Source organism: Rhea americana, unplaced genomic scaffold (genome assembly GCF_003343005.1).
Source record: "Rhea americana isolate MKP2758 unplaced genomic scaffold, rheAme1 scaffold_22, whole genome shotgun sequence".
Classification (NCBI taxonomy): Eukaryota; Metazoa; Chordata; class Aves; order Rheiformes; family Rheidae; genus Rhea; species Rhea americana.
The window spans coordinates 3,462,700-3,489,355 of NW_028186329.1; the positions used below are offsets into that span (position 1 = coordinate 3,462,700).

Consider the following 26,656-nt stretch of genomic DNA (forward strand, 5'->3'; position numbering starts at 1 on the left):
CCGGCGCCGCCGTGGAGGTGGCGGCGCTGCGGCAGGAGGAGGCCGAGGAGCAGGTGGTGCTGGAGCTGCGCGGGCGGCTGCGCGCCGGGCGGCGCTACGTGCTGCAGCTCGCCTTCCAGGGCAGCCTGGCGGAGAACCTCAGCGGGCTCTTCCTCATCCACTACACGGACCGGGGCCGTAGCAGGTGGGCAGCGGCGGCCGCCCGGCGGCGGGCGCGAGGACTGGGTGCCCGGGGCGCCATTTTGGCTCTCCCCGGCGCCATCTTGCCCCCCGGTGCCATGGGCTCCCGGCCTGGAGCCCGGGCGTCACTGGCGGTGTCGCTGGCTGCGGTGCCTGTGGCAGGCGCCATGCAGGGGCCAGGGCTGCCTGCGGCCTCCCCTGGCGGGTTTGCTCTGGGTCCCGCAGCCCCATAGCTGGTCCCCTGCAGAGCCCAGCTCAGGGCTGGCCCTGTCCCCTGATGTCTCGGCAGGTGTTCGCTCCCGCCGGCGCTAGCTGCGAGCCACCGCATGCTGCGAGGGCTGCGCGGAGCTGTGGTTAGCTGGTTGTGCCAGCTGTCTGTTTCCCCCACACATGCCCTTTTGGGTTGCTCTCCCAGAAGATGGGTGTGTGCTGCTCGGCGGTTGTCCTCCTCTCCGGTAAGCACCAAGCAGTCGGCCCCGGCTCCGCGGCGGGAGCTCGCGTGGCCGCGTAGGGCGGTTTGCAGAAGCCGCGCGGGGGCTCCCGGTCGATGTGTGCTCCTCAGGCTCTGCTAACCAAACACCTGAGGTTCTTCCCAGCTTCATGTTTCAGGCCTGTGTTAACTCGTGGCTTGCAGAAGGTCTGTGCTCAAATTCAAGGTGAAATAAAAGTTCTTAGGTTTCACCCCAAACTCTGCAAAAGCAAGTCCACCGAGCGGCCCACGGCTGCTGAGCCTTCCTGTTTTTCCCACTTGCCTCCCTGTTGTGCTGGGCTGCTTTTCTGCTCTGTCGCCTGTCTGCAAGTTGGCTCTAAAAGCTCTCTTCACCACTCTTGCCTTCCCCCCTTTGATAAATGTCCCTTAAAGCAGCTGTCCTACCTCTTTCCCCAGCGCCTTATCAGGGCTCTTCCTTCTCTTACCCCAGGTTATTTTTTTGGAGTCAAATTGTGTCTCCTTTTGCCAAACCACAAAAGGCTTAAGGGAAAGGTAAAAGACGTCTATCTCAACCGACCAAGCAAAGTTTCTGAGACAACATCGAGTCTCTCTTTTTTTTACCCTCTACTGACGATGAGGGACTGGACAATACTTATGCACGTCCTGGGGGTCCATTCGCAGTCTTACTTCTGAGCTCATGTGTTTCTGTGTAGAAGTGGGAGCTTCTCGCTTCCTCTGCCTACCTGCGTCTGTGAGGAATTAATCTAGAGTTCAGGATTTGGGTAGTGTACTTGGGCATGCCTTCAGACATACCGAATGTATACATCGCAGCCGTATGGTGTTACAGGATGCGTTGTAGCTTCGGAGAGCAGGAGTTCACGGGTGCTTTTTGCATATGAGGTTGTTCGGATGCCATCAATGGGTATGTCTGTGTTTAATGTGATTTCCTTAATGAGCGCTACTCTTCATGCTTTATTTATTTGGAACTTTGAAAGTAGTATTAGCACAATGTGACTTTATTGAGTAGTCAATCACTTTGACAATCTTTCCTTTTTTTAATCTCAAAATACTTTTTTTTTTTTTTTTTTGTTAAACTGGGAATCTCCTCAGTGTGAATTTCATCCTAAATTTCTGGATGTGAAACTTGCTAAAGAAAAGTGAAACTTAACACCATGATTTTAATAGTTCTTGTTGAAAATGGATCTCTCAAGATAGTTTAAAGTAGAGGCAGATAAATGGCTTATTTAAAGTTTTCCTTTTTAATAATTAAAGATATAATGAATTGCTGAGCACTCACACAGTGAGTTGGAAGAAGCACTAGAATTAAAATTCAAGAGTTCTTGTTCCTCAGCCAATAGATAATATTCAGTTACCCTCAAGATCCACATGTACCTGCCCCTACAGGAATAATACTAATAAGAAACCCTGAAATAGTGAACTTCTTTTTATGGAAACAGGATTGTGTGACTTTTTTAATTATTATTATTTTTTTCTCTGTATAACAAGTAGGCTTTTCAGCTGCCAGCTTGTATGTAAGTCTTCACTGATACCATTGTCTTCCACATCTGGAAAACTTAACCTTGGTAAATTTTTTACGGAAAAATACAATATAATCCTAAGTTATTTTATAAAGTATACTCAGTTTTTCTTTAGCCATTATTTTGTCATTCGTAGGACTATTTATCCAACTTCTGAGCTTAAGGAAAAGATAGAATGCTTTGTTTAATTTACATTTAAAAATTAATATTCTAAATATGTAAGAATGCAACAAGTATTTAGTTATTCAATACTGCATCAAATTACTTTTTGATACCATATTAATTCATCCAAATCCTACCGAAGGAATGTGTAAAATTCAAAGGATCTAAAAGGGTTCTATTGCAAATTTGTGACATAGTAGGAAAAACAAAGGAATGTTTTAAAATCATTAAAATAATGTGCATAGTCCATTTTGGAAGTGTTTATAAAGAATTTATGGCAATTGTTCCATTTTAATCTTAACTTGTGAAGCACTAATGAAATGTGAGATTGCCATCTGGTTAAAGAGATGCCAGTAGTATTCAGACACTGGAATAAATCGAAAGAAATCCACTGACTGCAGAATAACATTGTTTTGGTTACTTGTTCCTGCTTGCATTCCTGATATTCTTAAATGGATTTTACATATCCTTTCTGCTTTAAAAATGCTTTCTCTGAATCCAGAGCTTGCAACAGTATCTGGTTATATTTTTTTTCCTTTACTGAGGATGAAGTCCTCATTCCACCATAGTGGTTTTGCAGTCTGCTGGAATCCAATTACACTGAAGAGGTTTTGCCCTCCTTTTTCAGAGGAGGTGATTTTGAAGTCTATTTTTTGTAAGCTCTGACAGGCTGTTAGTGATGTAAGAAGTTGAATTCTGTTGGAGGATCTAGTAGGTCGGGAGCTATTTAGGAGCATTCGGAGTCTTTCAGCTTGGGGCTGTCCGTACAAACGGAGCTGATTAGGATGTTGGGAGGAAACTGCCGCCCCCCTGCAGACTGTTCTGTAGCTTTTCCAAAGTGACTTTCACTTGGCCCCAGCAGACCTTTTGGGATCTGATTCCTGTCTGAGCTGTGGACTTCTCTAGTCCACTCTAAGACCAATCAAGTCTGTAACTTAAAACCACCAGCTGTAACAATGTACCGTTTATCTACAGTCAAGCAGATTTTTGTACTTATTGTATGTGCTAGAAATTGTAATGGCTTTTATAATTTGTGCTTGTGAAACTACTGGAGAGCTCTAATACAGGGATGTTTAAGCACCAAATGGCAAGCTTTCAGGAGATAGCTGGATCCTGAAGAGAAACGAAGCCACCGAAATGTTTATCGGGTCTGACGTTGGCACCTACAGATTTCTTAGTCAGATGTCTGTGTTGCCCTTTGCAGATTGTCAAAATTAGCTGATGAACACAAAGTGCCTTTCCCTGTTCTCTCCAAATCAGAGGTAAAGCACACTGACAAGGTAGTGTGGGAAAGTTTTCTTTGTAATGAGAATACCCTACTAGTTTCAGAAAACAGATCAAACCCAACCTTACAAACAAATCAAAACCAAACCTTACTCAATTTCCAAGACAAAAATTGCTTGTGATCTGTTTGATCATAGGTAATAATGTGCATTTTTACTCTTGACAATTTGTGCTACAAACCTGATCAGGTCTTACACCTGATGCCTGTCTGGATACCACGCAGCCCTGTCTGCAGTGCTCATAGCAGCAGAGGAAGTCAAAAAGGAGGTTATTCCTACTTGCCCAGTGCAAAGTGTCTGGAGGGCTTCCCTTTTGAATGCGGAATCTGTGCTGTACTTACAGCTGGGAGAGTTCATGCCAGGATCAGGGTAGAAAGATGTGGAAACCATCCTTGCCCTTTTGTAGCAGTGCTGGCTTAAATATATGCAGTGTGGGAGGTTTGCTTTAGCATTGCTCTGCACGCAGAGCCTTCAGCTGCTGTGAAAGAGTTCGTGTAACCCTGCGGTTACCAGGGGACCTGCGGTGAGTACAGTAAAGTGCAGGCTGTATGTCAATGTTCATGTCAGAATTTCAAAATTCTATGAGAATTTTGCTTAGTACCCATTCTGCATATATTGTCCTCCATGATACTGTGCAAATTCTGTACAGATACTTGACTAGATAGGGCTGGTGTTAATAAGCATCTCAATGTGATCAAACACAATATTTAGTCTTTTTTTTTAATCAGTTGCTTACCTGCCAAATACTACAATGACAGAAAATAGGATTAGAATGGCATCAGTACAGTTAATTATGCCTCAGAACAGGGACTCTTAAATTCTTAACTCTGTTTTCTTTAACTTTGTGGGTAAGACCATCAAAGTCATTTGACAAAAATCACAAGTAAAACACCTGATGTTTTCTTGGGTTGCATGTTAGCATTGAGTGCTGGTTATCTGAGGAAAGGACTGGTTGTGGGAGACAGCTGCTGCATACAACTTACAGCATTCTGCTCACTCTAAAACTCTCAACAACTTTATGGTTTATTTTATGGATTAAATTCTGGTATGGTTTTTAATATGCAAAATGCAACTGCATAAGGTGTTAGCACAAAAGTATTATACTATGACTATTACAAATAACATTGTTTTAGTTAGAAGGGCATTTTAGAGAAATAACCTTCTTATATCTCATAAAACATTTCTTCTACAATGATGTGTATCAGGCAAAATAATGTCCACTAGTTATGTGTTATACATGAAACTTTCTTCATTTTTCCTTGTTATTTAGACACCAAATGAAAATAATTGATGCAGCTGAAATTGGTAAAGGTTTAGACTAAGAAATCCAATTATCTGTTTAGATCTTATTAGAAATACTGTGATTCTAGTTTTCTTTTTCTACAAGAAGGAGGCATTATATTTATAAAAATTATTTTAAAGAAAATGAATCGGTGCACAAAACTGAATCAGAGTAGAGGAGGAACTTATCTATCTGCTTATGCAGATAGATACTATGCTTAGGCTTTTTTGAAAATGAAATTCCATTTGGGTAATTTCTTTTGTAATAAAGTTGCAGTGTGGAATAAAGTTTGCTGGTGATCCAGTTCATGCTAATACCTCCACCTTTTCTAAAAACAAGCAAAACCCCCCAACAGTGACTAATTCTGACAAATCACATGAGGTAGTGTTTGAGAAATGAGTTATTTGTATTAACAGACATGAAATCTTTTCATTTTTCTTCTTACTTGGTGACCCACTGAAAAATAACTTTTTAATCCTTCCTCATATTTCGTTTTTACGGTCATGCTTTGGCCTCATATATACTATATTTTGCTCTTGAACAAGAGTTCTTGCACGCAGTAGGCCAAATTCACTCTGTGTCTGTGTTAGTTTCTGCTAGCAAGGAGCCTCTAGAGACTGTAATTCATTGGTACTGGAAATTTGCAGGAGTAAGGTTCTTAAGTGTTTCCTATAACCAAGCTGTAACCATATGCACAATTGCATGCACAAAAGCTTTGCTGCCTGGGAAGATGGTGGAGCTAGAATAGGAGTACTTTCAGTGACTGATTCCTCAATGAAGTGGCCTGTTGCTTTTGTTGCTCCTTTCTAACCCCTGGCAGAGATTAAAGTTGTCCTCTGTTGCGAACAACGTAAAGGAGGGCAGGAAACAAAACTCAGGCCTCAAATGAAGCTTTTAGCTGCTTTAGTAAGGAAGCTGATGGCTGGCACAGCATGTACCTGACTGCAGTTGTTCAGGTCCTTAAAGAATGTTTCTGTATTAATAGGCAAGAAGTCAAGAGACACTGTGCTGCTCCCCCTTGAGCTAATCCTCACTTCAAAACAGATACCATGGTCCTGGTAGTCGCTGTGCATCGGTGTGTGTTGTTCAACATGGAGTCTTTAAATGTCGTAAATTGTATTATGGTGTGGTGTCAAGCTATGTCTGTTACATGCAAAGTATACCTTGTTTTGAGACTATGATGTTTTGTGCACTAGTCCTGTTGACGTTAATTGAGCTCTGAGCCGTCAGCAAGGAGGAGGGCGTAGAGTAGATGGGCTGCAGATATTTTCATCTTGGTTTTCCTAACTGTGCTGTTTGGATTTGCTCTGAGCAGAATTAGATAATAGCAATTGAAACGGCAGCAGCCATACATCTGTTAAAGTGCTTCCTCTGTGCAAAACTTTTCTAGTTTACTTTCTAAGACTATATTGATTAAAGCTCAAATAATCAAAATATGATATCCAGAAAAGCCTGTGAAGGGGAAAAAACCATAACTCAATTGAATAAGGAAAAAAAAAAAACCCAACAGCAACCCGAAAACCTACTTTCCTTTAGAAGCCTCCAAACTGAAGTGTCTGATGAGGAGGGGATTTAACTATGATTTTAAATAATAACCAAATCTTTTCCAAATCTGCATATTTGTTTTTTATCATTTGGCATTTTTGTGCACTCTGATTTTGATCAGCCATAACATGCTGGATTAATCTTATTTGTGTTTTCAATATAGTATGCTGATTGCATCCCACCTGGAACCAGCATATGCCAGGATGGTTTATCCATGCTTTGATGAACCGGCTATGAAGGCCACATTTAGTATCAGAATTGTCCATGACCCAAGCTATGTGGCTCTTTCCAACATGCCTGCTATTGGTAAGTAAACAACAAGTAGACTTCTGTGATTTTTTTTGTTTGTTTTTCCCCTCCTCAAATTACCTTAAAGATGTAATTTATCTGAATAAAGGATAACTTTATTCTGTGCAATACTGTTCTGTTGTCCATGGGCTAGTGCTTTGAAAATGCACAGACAATCTGTGCCTATAAACTTAAATTCTCAGGCAGATATTCATAATCAATGCCTTTGGCAATAATTCAGGATTCTCAGTTGTGAGGTGCTCTTGTCTGGTAGCTGAGGGCTGGATTCGGTTTGATTCTTAATATCTCTACTGCACAGCCAATGTATCTTACTGCATGACCTCTCCTCAGGGGAAAAAAAAAAAGGTGGCTCCAGAAGTTTGTGGAAAACCTGTAATTGTGGTACTAACGGATTGTTTTCATTTTATGTAGACTTTAAGATGTATTTACAGCATATGAAAAAGTCTTCTACCTGGCAAAGAGACTATAGTCTCTTGTATATATATGCAGTAAGAATTACATATAATTACATATAATTCTGTGGCAGTGTCCGTCCTTTGCTTTGCTGGGCTTTGTGTGGAGTGCAGGCTCAGCTTCCAGACAAATTCAGTAAATTAGTATTTCTACAGGAAGATGCAGGATCTCTTTCCTGCTTCTTAATGGAGCTTTTCTTTAATTCCTTGCCATGAATCTTTATTTTTCACCTAAATAATTTTCAGCAATAAGAAGGAAGATTTGAGATTTGCACAGAGGTTAAATAACTTACGAATTGTAGTAGATAGCATCTCTGCAAGAATAGCTTAGAAGCATTTTTTTTTTTTCTTGCAAGAATTTTTCCCACTATTTTTTTTCCTCCTTACATAGACAGAAGATATCTGATTAAGAACTTAGGCACATATGACCTATATTTGAATGATGAATATGCAGCATAGGATAAATTTTCACAGTTTGTCCGCATCCTAAAACTGATGCTGTTTGATATACTTTAAAGGCTTGAGTTAAGAAGCTCAAGAGTGAATTTTTGGTGTTTGCCTGAAAGGTCACAACTCTGGTATGGGGTAGTAGCAGAGAGGCTGGCTGCTTGCCTGCTGCTGGAAGCATATGAAATTAGTGCAGATCTACAGTGTATCAGAGGTGGAAAAAACATGCAGGAAACAATTTCTTGTTATACAAGAGTGATGGTTTGAATATTCCTTTGATACTTTTTTCTTAGATGTTTCTGAAATTAAGGATGAAAATGGAAGCCTGTGGACCGTTACTACATTTAATACTTCGCTGCAAATGTCAACTTACATAACTGCTTTTGTGATTTGTGATTTTGATTATGTCACCAGAACTGAGCGGGGAAACGAGGTAAATACAAGGCCGTATAACACATTGCACAGTTTACAACAGGAAAAGGCTCTGTGCTTCATTGTATGCTTTAGAAGATACCACAAATATTAATCATGCTTTTCATTCCAAAAGTATTTGCTTATGTAGCAAAACTGTTAATGTTTGTTCTAGAAATATTTCTACAGAAAGTTTCTTGTATAAACTAGTGTGTTATCCTGTCCTGATCATTTCATAGGTATATTCTGAAATGGTTCTACAAGCACATATTGGATGCATGTGTTAACACTTTAGGGGTGGTTACTCTGCATGTGGTACTGGGTCTGAATCTTCATAGATGGTTATCTGGTTTTAATTGGAAAAAATACCTATTTCTGCTGCTGTTCAGTGTCTTGTAATGACCTTGGTAGAAGCAATGTTGTGCTCCAAGCCTTTTAGGTACTTTTTTTTTGCAGTGGGCACATTTTTTTAGCTTTCTAAAGTAATTCTTTTCTGTTTGAAGCTTCTTTATACTGCGAGTATTCTGTTTTCCTGCTATACTAGAATTGCCAAAGCTTCTTGAGAGAAGCTGTAAAAAATACTATAATAGCATTAGGTGTTTAGTTTGCCTTATTTTGTTAAAAGCCAATGGAACAGGTATGTTAGTTCTGTGGTTACTTCATTGTCATCCTGCTGGGGAAAGGCAGGACAAGGTGAGAGGATAGCGCAGAGGTGCAATAGGAAGCACAGTGTTACCTCCTTTGTAAAGGTGGGGCTTGGACTTGTTTGTCATATCTATTGTCTCCTCTACAAAACAAGTTGATTCTCACAGCTGTGATTGTGATACTTTCTTCTTGGACTGACATGTACTGGTAGCAGTCAGTAAAGCAAAGTGTTTGAACTGATGTTTTTCAGAAGGAGAGGAGGGAAGAAGCATCCCAAGTATGCTGTCAAATAGGAACAGGGTGTTTTTTTTTTTCCTTTGTGTTTCAGACAGAGATGTTCAGTTTATCCCTTTACAGTGTGTTTGCGAGTGAGCAATTCATTGTATCTGTTTTAATACTTCCAGCAAGTAATTTACAATCCCAAGCGCCAGTATGACATTTCAAAGCTTGCTTTCAGTTTAGGTTTTTAAGTCTGTTCATTATTTTTAGTTGCAAAATGAAGTGATCAGGTCTTTGACACTCCTGAAATCTCGGCTGAAAGGAGGGGCTCAGAGGCAGAGGATACTTTGCTGACTGACTATTCTTTATTTTTCCCTTTGTAAATTAAATCTTGGTGCTTCCACAATTGCGCTACTACAATTTGGCTGTGCAACCCCATTCTAAGACCGTGTACTGCATTTAGATGCACAAAGTGCAGATTTTTTGAGCTGCTAGGCACCTTGGGGTTTGCCATCTGGAAATGTATTCCTGTCTTTAGCCTCCATGACTTTGGGCAAGCAGCTGCCCATTTCAGTACCATGGCATCGCAAATGCCATCAGACAGCCAGATGTGAAACATGGGCACAGGAAAGGAAAGCTTTGCTTGCTTCTGCTGTCTCCATTACTTAGAAGTAGAGGTGGCTTCTGCTGAGAGGGGCCTTTCTCTCTAGCAGCAGCCAGAGAAAAGTTCTCTCTCTCTCAGGCTATGAGAAAGTCCAAGTGGGATGTTTGAACAGCAGATGCTCTCTAAACATCACTTTGCTTCTCTTCAGGGACCCAGTGGTGGGCTGAAGGAAAACTTGTCCCCCAGGCTCACTGGCTGGAATACACTGGCTTAAGATGTGTGCATCTGAGTACTTTCAGAGCATTTCCTATTTAATAAAAGAATACTTGGGAATCTGTTTGTATTCAACTCTTGGCTCTTTTGAAGTGCCAGAACTGTACTAGATTTTGATGGGATTAGGCTCTGCTCCATATCAAGCACTACTTGAGCTGGATTTTTGATGAAAAGCTTTATTGCATAATCTAGTGTGGGCAGACAGCATTTTCAAACAGTAATTCACAGAAGAGAAACAAAGAAAATGAAAATATGAGGACTGTCTAAAATAATACTTCCTTGTTTTATTGCAGATACGTATTTGGGCTCGGAAAGAGGCAGTTCAAAATGGGTATGTCGACTACGCTTTAAATATCACAGGCCCAATATTTTCATTCCTGGAAGACTTGCTTAATATCAGCTACCCTTTGGCAAAGACAGGTGAGATTACTTTTTATTTTTATTTTTTTTTTTAATGGACCAGAATTTTCTGGAGTGTTACCATGATATAGCAAAGAACCAATAAAAATGTATCTTTTAATTGCACACTGGATATGTATAGAATATTTGAGAGTATTTTATTTCTGGAAATTTGAAAGGTTTTGTGTTTTTGTTTTCCCTCCTATTTGAATCAATTTAGATCTGATTGCACTACCTGCTTGGGAAGGAGGTGCTATGGAAAACTGGGGGCTAATGACTTTCCAAGAATCATTATTGATGTACCTCCCAAGAGATAAATTCACAGACAGAAAGGCTATGATTGCCATAACTGCATCACATGAGATAGGACACCAGGCATGTGGTAAACAATTTGGTACACTTATTTGTCTATAAATTGATTTCCTTCCAGTTGCTGATGGTGCAAAGTCATTGACTAATAGGAGAAAAAATGGTGACTTGACTGTAAAGAGATGTGAGAAAATTAGTGGCAAATAGAGAGTGCTATTAAAACATTAACGAAATCCATATCCATGGAGCACTAGGAGGTTGAAGGTTTTGTACATTCAATTGAACATACATTCAGTTGCTTAATCAGTGCCAAATCTGATTGAAAAATCTGAAATTCTTTCAGATTATGGCCTGCATGCTGACTGTACAATACTTGTACAAAACTGCTAATGAACCACCTAATTTTTTAATTTTATTTTTTGATTATTTTTGTTTTGATTATTTTTGCTTAATTTATACTTATTGTATATGATTTATTATTTTTAACATTTTTTGTTTATATTTTTTACACAATACCCAAATGCTATAATAGAAAAATCTGTAGAAGTAGGGATGATACAGTATTCTCTGTACACACTATGCTTAGTACCTCAGTGGGGGGATGAATGGACTTCATTAGTGGGAATGCACATATGTTTTGGAAGAGGTTATTTCTTTTTCCTTAAAAAAAACACCTTATGATATTATAGAACAAATGTAAAATAAGAACATTTTACAATATAGCTGGAACTTTGTGCCGTTTTCATAGAGACTTTCAACATACTTTTTTAGTTAGATTGGAATGATAATACAATTTCACTTTTTTATTGATTATGGGTTTTGTTCTTGTTGTTTGCCACAAGAAAGTAGTTAGTCAACAAAGTTAGCAAAAGAGTTTAACTTGGCTTCTGCACATTTATGCCCTCCTGACAAAGTCTTAACTTTTTAGACCTTCAGATGAATAGAGTGTTTTTATTGTAGGCAAATAAAATACACATTAGTACTTAATTAAGCTCTATTTTAAAACATAGTTATAGACCAAGATTTTAAGAATTAACAGATAAAACACAAATCCTCAAATGACTGGTGTTTTGTTAAATATAGACTGCCAAATATGAGTACATAGCAGCTATTTTAGAAGTCTTATTGCTTACCAGTATATGGATTTGCTGGTTTTGGAAATAGTTATTTTCCCAATTCTGTTTATCATCCACTTGACAATTTTCTTTCATTAAGAACAAAGAAAAACAAATTATTTCATTTAAGAATGACTCTTTGAAAAAACACTTTTGTAATGGTTTGATAAAAGCTATTTTTTAATAATAGCCTGATCAGATTTTTCTGAACCTATACGTTTTATTGGGAAATATTTCCAGTTAAATAGAATAAGATTGATATAAATCATTGATGTGCTCATGGTATGAAGTATGAAGCAATTAAAAATAAGTAGCTGACTTGAACATCTAACCTCTTCTGTGATGTGTCTTTGTCCTACTGAATTTCTACTAACTGAAGGAACATGCAGGATTTTATCCAGTTGACCTGTGCACATTAGAGTCTCCTGGGCATAGATATTTCTAACTTACAAGCATAAAAACAGCAGCTCAGAGAGATGTTGAGACATTTTTTTTCTTTCTATTTAAGTGGTTTGGAAATCTGGTTACTATGAACTGGTGGAATGATCTGTGGCTTAAAGAGGGACTGGTATCTTACTTTCAGTACCTGGGAGCTACTTTTATTGAACCCAAGCTTTCACTGGTAAGTGCTAAAGTTGAATTGTTCCAGCATGTAGGAAGAAAAGGAAGATGCAAGAGATGGAATTTAATTAAGCCATGGCATTAGTAACTTAACTCCCCTGGGAGCTGTCAGCAGGTCTTGATCCTTTCCCAAAGGTTTTTTTCCTGCTGGGGGGTTGTGATCAAACACAGTTCTTCTCCAGTTGGCACAGAGGATGACTGGACAGCTGATTCTGCAGTGACAATGAGCTGAAGAACTGGGCCTGTCATTTTACTCCGGATCTGTTGTTTACTAAAACACTCCTTTCCTTTCAATATTTTTTCCTCTCTCCTCTGGATTCTGTAGCAGAGTTTCCCTCCACCTGGTACCAAGCCCTGTTTATGAAAGAACTGGACACTCTGTATCTCATGTACCTATGTATTTCTCCCTTCTGTGTTAGGTGAGAGAAATCAGTGTGCTGCCTGGGCCTTGGCTGCTTAACTTTTGAGTACAACTCAATTGAGTCTACATCTGTTTTATCTACCTGCAGTAAAGATTCCACATCTGATAAGCTGGGTGTGAAAGGTTTATGTTTTTGGAAGGTTTCATATTTTCTTCTGTTTAAAGCAGCCTTTATTCTCAGCTGTAATGCCTAGATTTGCAAGTCAGAAGTCCTCCTGTGTGTCTGAACCTAGTGTTTTCCATTGGTTAGGTACTTCTCAAAGCTTGGTGCCAACCAGCAGGAACTTGGCTGAAAGTTAGGACAGTTTCCCACCCTCTAATGTAGTTGTACTATGAAAACTGACATTCTTCATCAAATCTACATCCATACAATCCAACAGAAGTTACTGTAAATCCTTCTGGTTTAACTGAGACCAGTACGTGGCCCAGTGACTGGGAACTGAGTAATATGTACGTGGCTTTGACATAACTATTATAAGACTATCAATGAATTTTCCAGTCAAAATGCAAGTAAACTTATGGAAAAATCTCTTCCTCATTGTTACAGAAAAACAAAATTTACTGATCAATCAAAGCAAAACTAGATAAAAGTTCTCCACTGCTTTATATGAGCAAAATAAACTAGCTATGTTTTAGTCTTTGGAGATATTTTAGATGCTTAACATATTGGGAGGAACTAAATTTACTAAATGTAGAGAATGTTGCCTTTAACTGTACAGTTCTTGTGTGATAAGTCTCCAGATAGGTTGGGTTACTGTGCTTAGGTTTCCTTGTTCTCACAATGGCTTTGTATTCTTGATTTCTGTATGTTACTCTCAAAAGTTTAATCTAAACCCCTGAACTGTGCTCTGTTAAACCCCCAAACTCCTACTGTTTTTAAAACCTAATCTGTGATAGACTGGAAGCAAAACCAGAAAAAACACAAACCATCTCCTGGTTTCTTAGTGATCAGTCTGGTCTGCTTTTCATCTGGCTCATATGAAGGACCGTTCATCACTTTCCTTCTCTGATTCACCAAAGTACTTAATTGCCTGCTTAATTGTAAACTAATACAGACATTTCCGACAAATTCTATCAGGAGGATTTTTATGTCATCGTGTATACTAACCTCTTTCTTTGGACTTCAACAACAGGTTACTTCATTCTCTGTGAAGCAGCATTGTAGTATCATTGCAAAGTATAAAGGCTACCAAGTTTTGAACTGGAAATAAGTATTTATCTCCCTTTTAATTTTGATCTTTGATATTTAGAAGGGCAAGCTTCTAAATAAAACAATTTGTTTTATTTATTTTCATAAAGTAAGTTTTAATGGAGGGTACTAATTCCATTTGATAAATGGAATGTGATTTGCCTTTGAAATCTGGAATAAATTACAGAGATGTAAGAACACAGGGTTTTGTTGTGTCATTTTGTGTGGCCCAAAACCTGCACAGTGAACTGGGAAAATTATAAAACCTGCTCTGAAATTTACTGGCTCTTTACAAAAAGAGAAAAATAAGCAAACATTTCATCTTATTTATTAAAAGCTGTGTTCTTCCCTTTGACAAATCCAGGTGCTCAAACTGGCCTGGAGTGCTTTAGCAGTGTAAGTTCTTTCTTCACCTGATTATTTCACTTTCCTTATGGTCTTAGGACAGATGCTCAGCTGGTGGGAACTGTAGTTTTTCCTCATATTTTTTTCCTTGGTGACATCAGAAGTGCTGCTTAGTGCAACTGTTAACTCTTCGTGTTCTCAGTAGTGTAATCTTCATTTTTTTTTCTTTTTCTTTTTTTTTTAAATCAGGATTGCAGCAGAAGCAATACAGAGGCTAGATGGAAGATGCTGTCAGATTAATGAGATATAGATGTAAACCAGATACAAACTTGCAGGGAGTTTTTTGCGATTTGCTATAATACAGCTGACTTCTTTTTCCTTGAGGATTACAGTATAACTACCTTTAACAGAAACAAGCCCAGAGTCTTCTCCGATGTAGAGCTTCCACTGCCCTAAATAATAATGTTGCATCTAGAAAATGTTACGCTTGGATGCGAAGTTTGTTTTACTTTTTGTGAAAGTTAGAGAAGGGAGAAAAAGACTGTTGCTTGTTTATTGACAGGCTATTTCTATTAGTACTAATTGCATAACCCGGATTCTCTGCCTGAGAATAAGTATTTACTTTTTGACTCACAATGCACTTAGATTTCTGTCTTCTACTTTCAGGAAAAAATCCTTTATGATCGTGTTGTACAACCCACCTTAAAAGGGGACAGTGTAATAGGAGTTCGATCACTGTCAGCAAATGAAGACAAGATCAAAGGATCATTTTTCTTAACTACTCTATTTGACTACATCACGTATGATAAGGTGAGGAAAAAAAAATCTTCCCTTTTCTCATATATTCTAGGCTAATATGGTGCAAAGTACACTTGAGCGGAACAGTGAATGTAACAGTATCTTGTAATATTATACTATCTTTTGTGGGATTTTATTGTTCAAAATTTGTTTCTACAGCTCATAGACTGAATGTTGCAAATCTATTTGCCTATGAAAAAAAGAATAAATTTGTAACCTCCATAAAATATGAAGTGTAGGAATAGCCAGATATATCTCTGAAATACAGTTTAAAAAAATACGTGTTATAATAATTGCAGTAATAATTCATATGCTTATGTAGCTTTTCTGTACTTCAGGGGGCTTCCATTACCTGGATGCTTTCTAATTTTCTGACTGAGAAACTGTTTATCAGAGCACTCAATGTAAGTTTGAAAAATTAGTATCTTCGTCTTGATTTATCAGCTTGAAAATAACAGTTGTACAGATTAGTTTCTGTCTTGTTGATGTTTTCACTGAACCTGCACGAATTCTTCTTCTTCTTTGCAGTCTTATCTGAAAACATTTTCTTATTCAAATGCTAACCAAGATGATCTGTGGACCCACATACAAATGGTATTCATTTTATCTCTACTATTCTTGCTCTGGTATTTGGTATAGGCCAGATTTGGGGAATATACTCTTTGTAGAAGATTGAATTGGGATTTGGCTGTTCCTAATTCAGTTTTTCCCTTGCTTACAATTTCCTTTGGCTCTTTGGGCAAAGATCTTAAATATTTGTTTGTCTACTTAACTGTCCACTTGATCAGTGGAACTAAGTACCAGGAGTAGAAAGATGAGGTGGAAGATCAGGGACAGGATGGAGTTTTGTTTCAGATTGCCTCAGCTTGCCTGAAATTGCAGAACCTATTTTTGGGGGGAAGAATAAGTTTTGCCGGAGCAGACTGAGATACTGAGTTTGAAAGATGCTGATGTGTCACAGATTCAGCAAAGTCTACATCTGCGGCAGTAGTTCAGCATTTCACCCTTTGCTGGTTTTGGCAGGAATCTGAGTAAGAAAACAGATGTTAATAATACGTTTATTAAAAACAAACAAACAAAAAAAATCCACCTCACTCTTTCTCTAAAGAAGTCTTCTGTTGTGCTGCAAACTGTCTCAGATTAAGAACAAGAATGCCACAATTTCAGATGTGCAAGGCACATCTTTTAAGACAATAGAGACGATGCTAATTCACAGTGATTTGGACAGTAGCTTAGTATCTTTTCCCATATGTTGCTACTATTGAATTTATTCATTAGGCTGTTGCTTTTAAAAATTTTTGTGTTCCAGCAGTTTTGTGTGAATAAAATAAACAAATTGTCATCAGTCGTACAAAGGTGCAAATATATTAAACGAAAAAGAGAAAAGTTAGTAGTGAAGATAAAAGAATGAGAAATGTCATCTCAATTCTCATAAGGGTGTATGCGCTCTCTATAATAGTGTCAATGTTTGATAGTATTTGATTTTGTGCCTTGACCAGCAAACTCCACAGAAGTTAATTTTCCTCTAATAATTCTTGTTTCTCTTGAAGGTTGTAGATGCACAGGATGAAGTTCAGTTGCCAGCATCTGTAAAAAAAATAATGGATTCCTGGACATGCCAAAATGGGTTTCCTGTTTTAACATTAAATCTATCCACTGGCACAATCAGTCAGGAACAATTTCTTAATAAAAAGAATGAAAACAGTACTAATTCTTACAAGTATGTTTAGCTTGTATTTTTATAGGATTTTTATATATCCTACTTTTTGCATGAAACTCTTCTCTTAGGACATTATGGTTTGATCTGTGTTCCTCCTAGCTCCCTAGTCATAAACTGGCAATAAAAAAAAAAAAAGAGAGAGAGAATCTGTTTGAGGCTAGGAGTTTGTAAGCTGTTTGTTTTGCTGAAGAGTTGCTTTCCTCTGGAGTAGTGACTCTTCCAGCCAATGGCTTTGTAATGACAGATACTGGCCATTAATAAGCTGTGGGGCCTGGCATTTTTTCACTACTCATCCCTCAGTTGTCTACACTAACCTAGCAGAATCATGTTGTAGCTTTCTTCCAGCACACATTCCCAATTTCTTTGCCTTGGCAAAGACAACAGGGTTGCATTGAAACACTTAAGTAACCCATTTTTGAAAAAATAAGTACCTGACACAGCTCTAAAATTCCTGATTGTCAGAAAGTGTTGCTGAGTGTCTGGTGCTTTTGAAAACCACACCGCATATTTAGGTGCGTAAAAGTGGTGATAAGAGTTGCTCACTTTGGGAACTCATGGACAGAATTTGAAATTTCAGGAAATCTAGTGATTGTCCTGAGTGCTGGGATGCATGGGAGAGCTCATGAAATGAGTTCTTGGCCAGGAAAGAAATACAAAGCAGAGCGTAGTCCAAAACAGCTTTTCCCTGGCTGCAGTTGCTGGTAACATGCACAACCACAAGAGAGGTCTGATGAGAACTACAGAGTTTTCTTCACTTCCAGCCTTGAGGAAGTGCAGAGCATTAGTCTATTCAACCTATTTGCTTAGCTCAGATAGGAAATTCCAAGTAACAAATGTTAAGTCCTTTACTGTAGCTCCAGCAAGGTGCAATGTCATGGGAATTTAAGCAAATCCAGGAAATTCATTACAGGATTCTTCATTTCCTCGAACTTGCAGATTTTGTAGCTTTCCTTTGTTTCTCTAAGAGGTTTACATTTTCTCAGAAAGGAAACTGAAGTTGTCAAAATTAAGATTATATTGCCTGCCAGGAGCCTTTTTTAGAAGAGATGCTTCTGAAAAGGAACTTGACTGTCTCCAGAAACAGAGGGAAGTGCAGTAGGTGAAGAGAATAAAATTACTGCCTGGAGGAGGGAAGCAGACCACAGAAATACAGTGATATTCAAAGATCTGATATAGAACAGTAGTCTGAATATGAGACCCTGTTGTAACCCATGTCAAAACTTTCTCTGTCTTCAGTGAGGCTGAGGGGGGCTGATCCAGCATAAGTACCACCATCTTAACAGGTTTTGTGTGTCAGAAGAAGGGTAGATGGAGATAAGGACTCATTGCAATCTAGTTTAGCATCAGTTGAGAGCTTGTCTTTTAAGCATTGATTATCTTTCTCGTTTTTTTTTCTCCCCCCCCTCTCTCTAAGTAACACTTGGATTGTTCCTATTTCTTGGATGAGAAATGGATCACCACAACCCTTACTGTGGCTTGATAACAGCAGCAGTAAGTAATGAGTTAGTTCATACATGTTAAAAACAAGCTGATAACAACATGCCTAAACACTTGTATAAAGAGAAGATATATTTGAATTGAATAAAATAGAGGTAAAAACCTTAGCACAGCAAAGTCTACACTTACCTATTGTGTTAACTTTTGTATTACAATATCAGTAGACTTTCAGATAAGTTATTGTATTGTTTTTCTCTAAGTTGCAGTCAAGATTTAGAGTATGTTTTTAGTAATATTGTAGAATGTACATTCTGAGTAGAGATTCCACAGCGATTTTGATTTGTCATTTTGCTCACAAGTCTAAATTCAAAGCTACTCACATTTCTATATTATTCTTATTCCAGCAGGTCCCATTGACAGTAGTGAGAGGTTTTGAATATATAAAGGGCCTCAGATTTTGGCCATGATACATCAGAAAATGATTCAGCTCAAGTAATAGATATGAAGACTGAAAAAAATTGGTAACAGCTGTACAAAGTGACTCAATACTGTCACGTATGGATATCTGTAAAAACAGAAAATGCATATTTTCAACACCATATAATTTAATTTGGTTATATGGTCTTCCCAGAAAAGTAGAATTAAAAATCTGAAGGTTTATAATAAAGTGAGTTTATGGGCCTATAGGTTTAGCTCAGTTGGTTAGAGCATGGTGCTAATAAGGTTGTGGGTTTGATCCCTGTGTGGGTCACTTGTTTGGGGGTTGGACTAGATGATCTCTGGAGATCCCTTCCAACCTTACTAATTCTATGATTTAGGCACTTCTATGATTTTATATCCAGTCAAATAGAACATTTTTTTTTCCTCATCTCAGTGCTTTCCAATAAATGAATTTTTTGAGAAGAATGTAATCCTTAGACCTGGGTATTTATTTTATTTATTTTGTAAGTCTTAGTTTGATTTCTTCTTAAATCAGGCTGATAAAACCCAATTCAAACAGCATTCAGATTCTCTTGCGATGAAGCAGCTTAGAGCCTTCAGAGCTTCATCGTTCCTTGAGTTGTAACTTTGGTTAGCAGAAGCAGATAATCAGACGCAGTCTGGGCAATAACTACGTGAAACGGAACTACAGAAGGAGGCCGTTAGTGAGTGATATGACTCATGAGGGCTACAGGATTTATTTACAGCTACAGTTTTTGATTGTGTCTCTGTTGCATCAATTTAGCTATTCTGCTTCCCTAGACCTTCCCTAGTCTGTTGACTTACCTGGTTACTGATAGCAGGTCAGCTCTTGTGTGAGGTAGAGTTGTGTTTTGCAGTAACACTGGAAGCAGCAAGTGTGCGGGAATATTGCTCCTCATCCAGTCTTTTTTTCTTTTTTTTTTTCTTTTTTCCCCAGATAACCTTTCTGAACTCTCACTGCCACCTGCTAGCCAGTTCTTTTGAGTAAGCAAGTTGGTTCTTCAGCCTCCCCTTTGCCATCTTCAGGGTGACCTGGGGGAATCAGTTGCTTGTTGAAGTTCTTCCACTGTGCAGAACTTAGAGCTCAAATGCATCTGGCGTTTAGGGGATTCTTTGTGTCTAGTCTCCAACTTGTCTTAGATATCAGAAGAGCACTGAACATAGTGTTTATAAATGCAAGAGACTGTAGCATTTTATTTTCTGTGAATTGCTAATCTTTAATGTTACTTTACAGAAGTGTTTCCCGAAATGCAGGTATCGGAATCAGAACATGACTGGATCCTGCTAAATGTAAATGTATCTGGATACTATAGAGTTAATTATGATCAATTAAACTTAAAAAGATTGGCACGCTTGCTTGAAAATGATCCAAAGGTAAGATTGTGATTATTTTTTCAAGCTTATAAGCAAACTTCTTTCCATATATTTCTTCTTGGAATTTTTACCAGTAATCGCTTTGATTTAAAAATGGAACAAGGAGAAGCCTATATATCGCAAATAAGCAACCCACAACTGCACCGCTAATGTCACTGGCAGTGTTCCACATTGGAATAGGAACAGGCCCAAATAAATTCACATAAACAGTAGGCTGAAAAATAATTTACATTGGATCACATCCTGCCTTCAGCGTTATCTTAACTTGTGGTTCTTATCTCTTAAATTTGGTTTAAAAAGTTACCAGTATGGATATGTGACTGAGCTTTATGTGTGTTTAGAATTAAGCAAAAAAGTTCTGATCTGGTGGAATTGAAATAGCTTGCTGATTCAACAGGCTACTTGTGCAACCTCTAACTTACCATAGGTTGGACTGAAGATGAAAGATACAGAACAGCCTATGTATATGACCTCATATGGGGTTGCATAGTATTTAAAGTTGCCTAAACCAGGAGCGTAGCTTAGGTGATAATGTCGGTTTATTGGGCTTGATACCACAGATGAGAAGGCTTAAACGTTTGAAGTCTGGGGTGCATTTAACAATAGATTAAGGGAGTTAAGATTACTTCTCTGGAAGGCTTGAACACTGTGCCAGTTGGAGCACATAGCTCTGATTAAAGCCTTTCTACAGCATATTGGCTTACTTTCTTCTAAGCTTTTCTTTCACACCAAATCTAAGTCAGCACAAATATAGGCATGTGCAGTCTTGGGGCAGTGCATAGGCACTGGGCAGCAGGAGAATTTGCCAGAGCAGTGGCCAGGTTGTACTGGCACAAAAGGAGGAAAGATGAGAAGGGACCAATGGTCTTTGAGAGCACAGGTTCTCAGTAGAGGTTCAACTAAAGGTTTTCCTCAGTCATTTAATAATGATAGTGTTGGATTCTGCTTTGGGCTAATATTAGCAATGTACTCTGTACAGAGGCTTAAAAGGAAAAAAGCCTGTACCAAAATGTTACAACCAGGATTTTTGTTAGGTTCTGTGCAGTCTCCTTATTTTTATGTTCATTCCAATGTGCAAGTAAGAGAGGTTTTGAAGTTTAGCATTTAGTGTTGTATATTTTTATATAAACGCTTATAAAAGCCCAGTAACAATTTCAGTTTAAGATGCCAGATCCTATTTTGTCATCTTTTGTATAAGATTTTTGGCTTAGAAAAGATGTTGGGATCTTTGTTTCATTTTTGAAACATAATAAAGCTTTTTTTAATGAAATGTGTAGATCTGTTATCACCAAATGAATACTTTCTGCAGGCTATTCCCGCTGTTAGCAGGCTCCAGCTGATAAATGATGTTTTTGCTTTGAGAGAGTAAGTATGTTATGGATATGTCATAAAAATTATTAAAATTGTATTCAACATTGCTATTTCTGCTTCCCTATCCATACATGCCTGAAAAATAACATATGTTCCTTTAAAATGGTGGGAAAGTAAATATTTAATCAATTCTTCTGTCAGTGCTGAGTTCTTTCAGAATTTATTCTAACTTTTGCCCATACTTTAGAAAATACTACATAAAATAACATTGTCATGAGTTTTCCAGGAACAATCCTATATTTGTTGTAACAGAAAATCTTAAGGATCATAATGAATTCTTCTTTTCTTAATTTCTTTGGGCCTTCTCAGCTGTCGTGCATCATTCTTAATGTGTCTTTCATTTCCCTTGCTGATGGATCACTCAGTCATTCATCTCTTGGCAGAAAAAGGTTGCAGAACACTTGTACTGCAGATGTTTTAGTTCTGGAGAAAATCACTGCATTAAGATAAGCCAATTTTATTTTAATTTTCTGAAATCTGAGCAGTCCTTAGAGGAGGCTGATGCTTAGAGGCTACATAACTGTGGTACCAGAGAGCTCAGCAGTACTGAAGGGAGCCAAAGACACCCAAAGTGTGCTTGTACCTCTAAAACCTACCAGAGATCCTAAAAGCATCAGGGGCCAGTGATGTGGGAGCTCCAGGAGGAGGAGGCTAAAGCATACTGCTTCCCTTCAAAGCCTAGGCAGGGAGCTCTGAAGAGGGAGTCAAAGATTCTTTCATGCAAACATTCCTTCTCATAAGAGAGCTCAGCCCTAGCATATAATAAGGAATGTGACTCTGATGTAGCTGTGCTCCAATGTAAGTATACTAGAAGTGTTTCCATTCTGGGAGAATGGGGCTTGATTCACATTTCTTTGGGGAAAGAATGAATTCCATGTAACTACTATACTGAAGCACAGAAATGCCATGCTGAAATTCTTAAGAATAGTGTGCATATGAATTAAATTGCATGTTTTTACAATTATGTTTATTTCATAAGGTAATCTGTAATGAAAATCTGTTGTTCATGAATACAGACAGGCAAATATTGTAATTCAAAATAGTGCTTTGTTCCTTCATTTTTTTGTCCTGGTGAGGCTGATGCATGCTGTAAATGTGCTTAGATATAATCCTAAAAACACAACTAGAATACTGGCTGATGCATACTGTAAATGTGCTTGGATATAATCCTAAAAACACAACTAGAATTCTGTCTGCTTACTGCTGTGCTATCTGCCAAGAGTGTTCCATTGCTTCGCTTGTGCGCTTTGTAATAAGTGTATGCAGAGCTCAACTCCTAAATGTGACACCATTGTTTTATATTCTAGTTTTCCAACATCCTTGATAAGTAATTCTCCACTCAGTATCCTGGTGTTTTATTGTCAGTTCTGTAAACAAGCAGATATTCATAGTATATATTAATGTGAATAAGTATGCTCAAATATGAGGGTTTTTTTTCCCTTCAAATAGGTTTGGATATATTCAGATAGAATCAGCACTTGAATTAACAAAGTATCTTGCCAAAGAAGATGAAATAGCTATATGGAATGTGGTATTATTAAATCTAGTACCAGAGAATTCGGAGAGTACTCTGAAAAACTATGAAGTTTATCCACTTTTAAAGGTATCACCTTTTTTTATTAATTGGCAGAGACTCTAGACTATTTAAATAAAGACCAAAATGAACACTTTGTAAGGTTCTCAAGAATATAATGATGAGTATGATGGATCATAATTCTTAAAACTCCATTTGGATGGTTTTATCATTTTTTTTTTTTTTGGGGTGGGGGAAATACTATTTATTTGTATGGATTAGTCAGTGATAGCTGTCATTAAATCCTAAGCTGCTGCTTATTGTAAAGCAGAAATATACTCACATTCTTAATACTAAACTTGGTCCTATATTTTGGTAAAACTGAGTATCTGGAAAATAAGCTATCTGTAGCGAATAATCGGTAGAAAGTAATGCGAGTAACACTGTTCTGTATAAAGGGGATGTAGTACATACGTGGTCTATGGTACTATGTACTGCCTTCTAATTCGTCTTCCTAGAGAAAGAAAGAATTGGGTTTTAATCTGTCATGCTTTAGTGGTCTGGATACTAAATGAGGTGATTTTCTACTATTTTGGGGCTATTTGAGATATTTCCTTATTTACTTCCTTGACACCTATTTGACTCCATTTTTATTTAAAGTGCAGTCTCATGACAATCATTCTGCAAGTTATATAAGTAGAGATATATTTTAAACGTGAAAAGAACTAAGTGCTGTTCTATTCAAAAACTTTTTCTTTTTTCTTGTTCTTTGAGAATGACCGTGTGTTTTCTTCCATAATAAGTTCCAAAGTTCTTTTATCTATCAAAGTGAGGTGGAATGGGAGCTTCTCAATTTGAATAGATACAGGAGTGTATTTTTTTGGAGGTTTTTTTTGTATTTGTTTAGACTCAACTTATATGCTTTATTTTAATGTAGTATTTATCAGGAAATTTATACTGGTAAATTCTTAGGATAAATCTGAATAAGTAAAGAAAAACTTAGTAAAATATGGATCTAAATAAAGGTAACTTTTTTCCCCCTTCTTTTAAAAGAAATACCTTTTAAAGAGAATGTTGCCTATATACCATCATTACACAAGTTTAATTCGTCAAAATGATGATGCTTTGGAAGATGACTATTTTGCTCAGTAAGTACCTTTTTTTTTTTTTCTCAAAGTTTGATCTGGCATGATTTGATCCAATAGACTATAGTGTGCCTGTGTAAATTTAAATACAGGATATGAGGAAAATATTTGAATTTATTTGAATCTAACTGAATTGTTATTTTTCACTGTCCTGTAAGTGTGTGTTACTTATGATGGTGCTTCCAATGAAATTTCAGTAGCTGGATTGCTTAGGGTATTTCTGTGAATTTAATGAGCATAGAAGATAGCTTTTTTTTTTTTGTGAACAGTTGCAACAGGCTGCTTCTAGTGGGAGGAAAACCCACAGCAGTGAACTTCAGACATGATTTACAGATCGATCACTAGAGCTTAAGAATAGTTCATTTTGCGTAGCTACCCAGCATTAGATGCTTGAATGTCAGAATGATGAGGCTAGAGCAAGCATGGTATAAAACACACAAAACCTATTAAAATTTAGTCTGTTAATAGCCTCACTAATCTGCATGAATATTGATGTCAGGAGCCCATTGTGGGTAGTTTTAATTTGTTTTTTTTTAAATTAAACCTTTACTATTTCTAGTAGAGGTTCTCCTGAGTAAACAGCATCATGTGCTAAAGCAGTGCTGACTAAGCATTTCTCCAAGTACAGAATACATATCTTTTATTCTTGCTATTCTGGCTTCCCTTTGAAGACTATATTTGGAAAAACTATTTGCAACAGCATGTTGGCTGGGGCTCCAAGACTGTTTGGATCTGTCATCTGAACTGTTTGCGAAGTGGATGGACAGCCCTGAGTACAAGTAAGAATGATAATGTGCTCTTAGTGTGCATGTGTTAAGTGAGGTGGAAAGTTAATGGGCTCTTACATCGAGTATGCAGAATGGGATGGCTCCTGTACACTGCTCTTCTTTCTCCACAAAATGACATAACTGAAGCTTAAAAGAACTAAACAGAAGACTAGATTTTTTTCAAGCCCCTCCTTTTCCCCAAATTCCAACTTTATATTGAGTTCATATTTATTGCTTTTCATGCAGACTTTACAGTCTGGAGGATGCACAGTGTTGCCATGAAGACTGAATTCTGTTTACTCTTAGAATGGCTGAAGCTTAGATCAAGTGTAGTATCCCATAGTGTCCTATCCCTTTCTACAGTACAGTCCCCAACTTTGGGGGCATCATGTGTACCCCCACCATTTTGAGCGAAATGGTGTTTGTATGATATGGACATCTGCTCATGGCAAACACATCAGATCATTTTGCATGTACTGTATTTGCACGGACAGATGCTGGGAACAGTTGTCAGATCTTATGGTGATACCAGAGCCCACTGTTTAGGTTTCTTGTCTGTGAAAATAGAGGTCTGGGCTCTGACCCTGCTACCACGATCACACTTTCTGTATTAGAGTATTGTGTTGTTGAAAAAAATCTTAAAATGCATTGAAATTCTTATTCTCTTTTCTCCCCCTTTTTGATGTTTTTTCTATGCAGTTATCATATAGTATTGGCACTGGTGAGTGAATGCTTCAAGTTTATCATTATGTTTGTTTTATTTGTTACAGTTGGGTAATTTTTATAAATGCTAATATATGTAATTGACTAAGTGAACTGAACTTGTACTTTTTTAAAAAGCTGTAATGATCATCTTCATAAAAACAAACTGTGCTTTAAAGGTAAACTGAAAAGCTTAAACATGCTAAATGCTCTGGTCTATTCCACAGATGGTATTCTTACTATCCCACACTAAAAGCAACAATGCTGTGCCAAAGTCTGAGACCATTTTCAGAATAGCCACGCATTTTCCCCTATTAATAATATTTGATGTGATTTATTTATTTATTTATTCCCTGTTGGGATTTTCCATATCATATCTGAGTTCAGGAGTTGAAAAGTGTGTGAAATATTAGCTGTGATGTGGAAAAAATGATCAAGCTTCAAGGAGAAGAAATCATGGGAGGTAGGAAACTTCTTAGATTTCAAATAATGGATCAGTGTCCTCGTTCAGTGAAAGAGGAGGCTTTACATATACTTGATAGAAAAGGAAAAGAGCACAATAACCTTTTGAGTCAGCTTTTGCAGAAAGATACCTTTAGATGCTCTATGTTCTCCATTCTGAGACCAAAATTCGTAAAGGTACGTTATAGTTGTTCTGCTGTAGGCTAGCACCATGTATGTAATGCTACCTGGCAGGATTCTCCTATCTGTTGAAGGGAATAATGGTTTTCCCCTTCAAATAAGGTGATCAGCCTTCAGCTGAATAAAATGAGTCTAGAGGAAGGGACAGCGTTGCTGTGCATTTTAGTTAGTTACTAAAGGTAACTATACTACTGTTATTCTTAAAACTTAGTCATCACATCATCTCTGTATTGACTCCAGGAAAATGGCATAATGTAACCCACCACTCTTCCTAGCAGTTTGTTGCATGTTACTCAAGATCCACAAGCATGAGTATCCTGGCAGACCAATAATTTCAAGCCACAGGACTGGAAAAAATATCAAGATCAGTAAGTCCCACTCTTAATCCAACATTAAAAACAAAAAGCTAAGCTCCAGATTTTATCTGGGTCACAAGAGAGCTTCTCCTCTGTGAACTATACAGCGCAAACCACTTCCAGTCCTCTGTAGATGTCAGTGACCAGGACACTGATGTTCCATAAAGTGCTGCCCTTGCGGCCTGCCTTC

At 37.9% G+C, this 26,656-nt stretch overlaps 1 protein-coding gene across 1 annotated transcript in view; it reads left to right on the forward strand.

Moving 5' to 3' along the window:
* Positions 1–2: 2 nt before the first annotated feature.
* LVRN (laeverin) overlaps positions 3–26,656 on the forward strand; it is a gene marked incomplete at its 5' end in the record, with an annotated part of 33,546 nt that continues 6,892 nt past the window's right edge. The window contains 16 exons of the mRNA XM_085305329.1: positions 3–184; positions 6,584–6,726; positions 7,922–8,061; positions 10,074–10,200; positions 10,400–10,554; positions 12,112–12,225; positions 14,846–14,989; positions 15,316–15,381; positions 15,506–15,571; positions 16,528–16,697; positions 18,112–18,188; positions 19,831–19,970; positions 21,280–21,335; positions 22,791–22,944; positions 23,908–24,002; positions 24,671–24,778. Of these exons, the coding sequence (XP_085161455.1) occupies positions 3–184; positions 6,584–6,726; positions 7,922–8,061; positions 10,074–10,200; positions 10,400–10,554; positions 12,112–12,225; positions 14,846–14,989; positions 15,316–15,381; positions 15,506–15,571; positions 16,528–16,697; positions 18,112–18,188; positions 19,831–19,970; positions 21,280–21,335; positions 22,791–22,944; positions 23,908–24,002; positions 24,671–24,778 (1,937 nt within the window). The remainder of the gene's footprint in view (positions 185–6,583; positions 6,727–7,921; positions 8,062–10,073; positions 10,201–10,399; positions 10,555–12,111; positions 12,226–14,845; positions 14,990–15,315; positions 15,382–15,505; positions 15,572–16,527; positions 16,698–18,111; positions 18,189–19,830; positions 19,971–21,279; positions 21,336–22,790; positions 22,945–23,907; positions 24,003–24,670; positions 24,779–26,656) is intronic.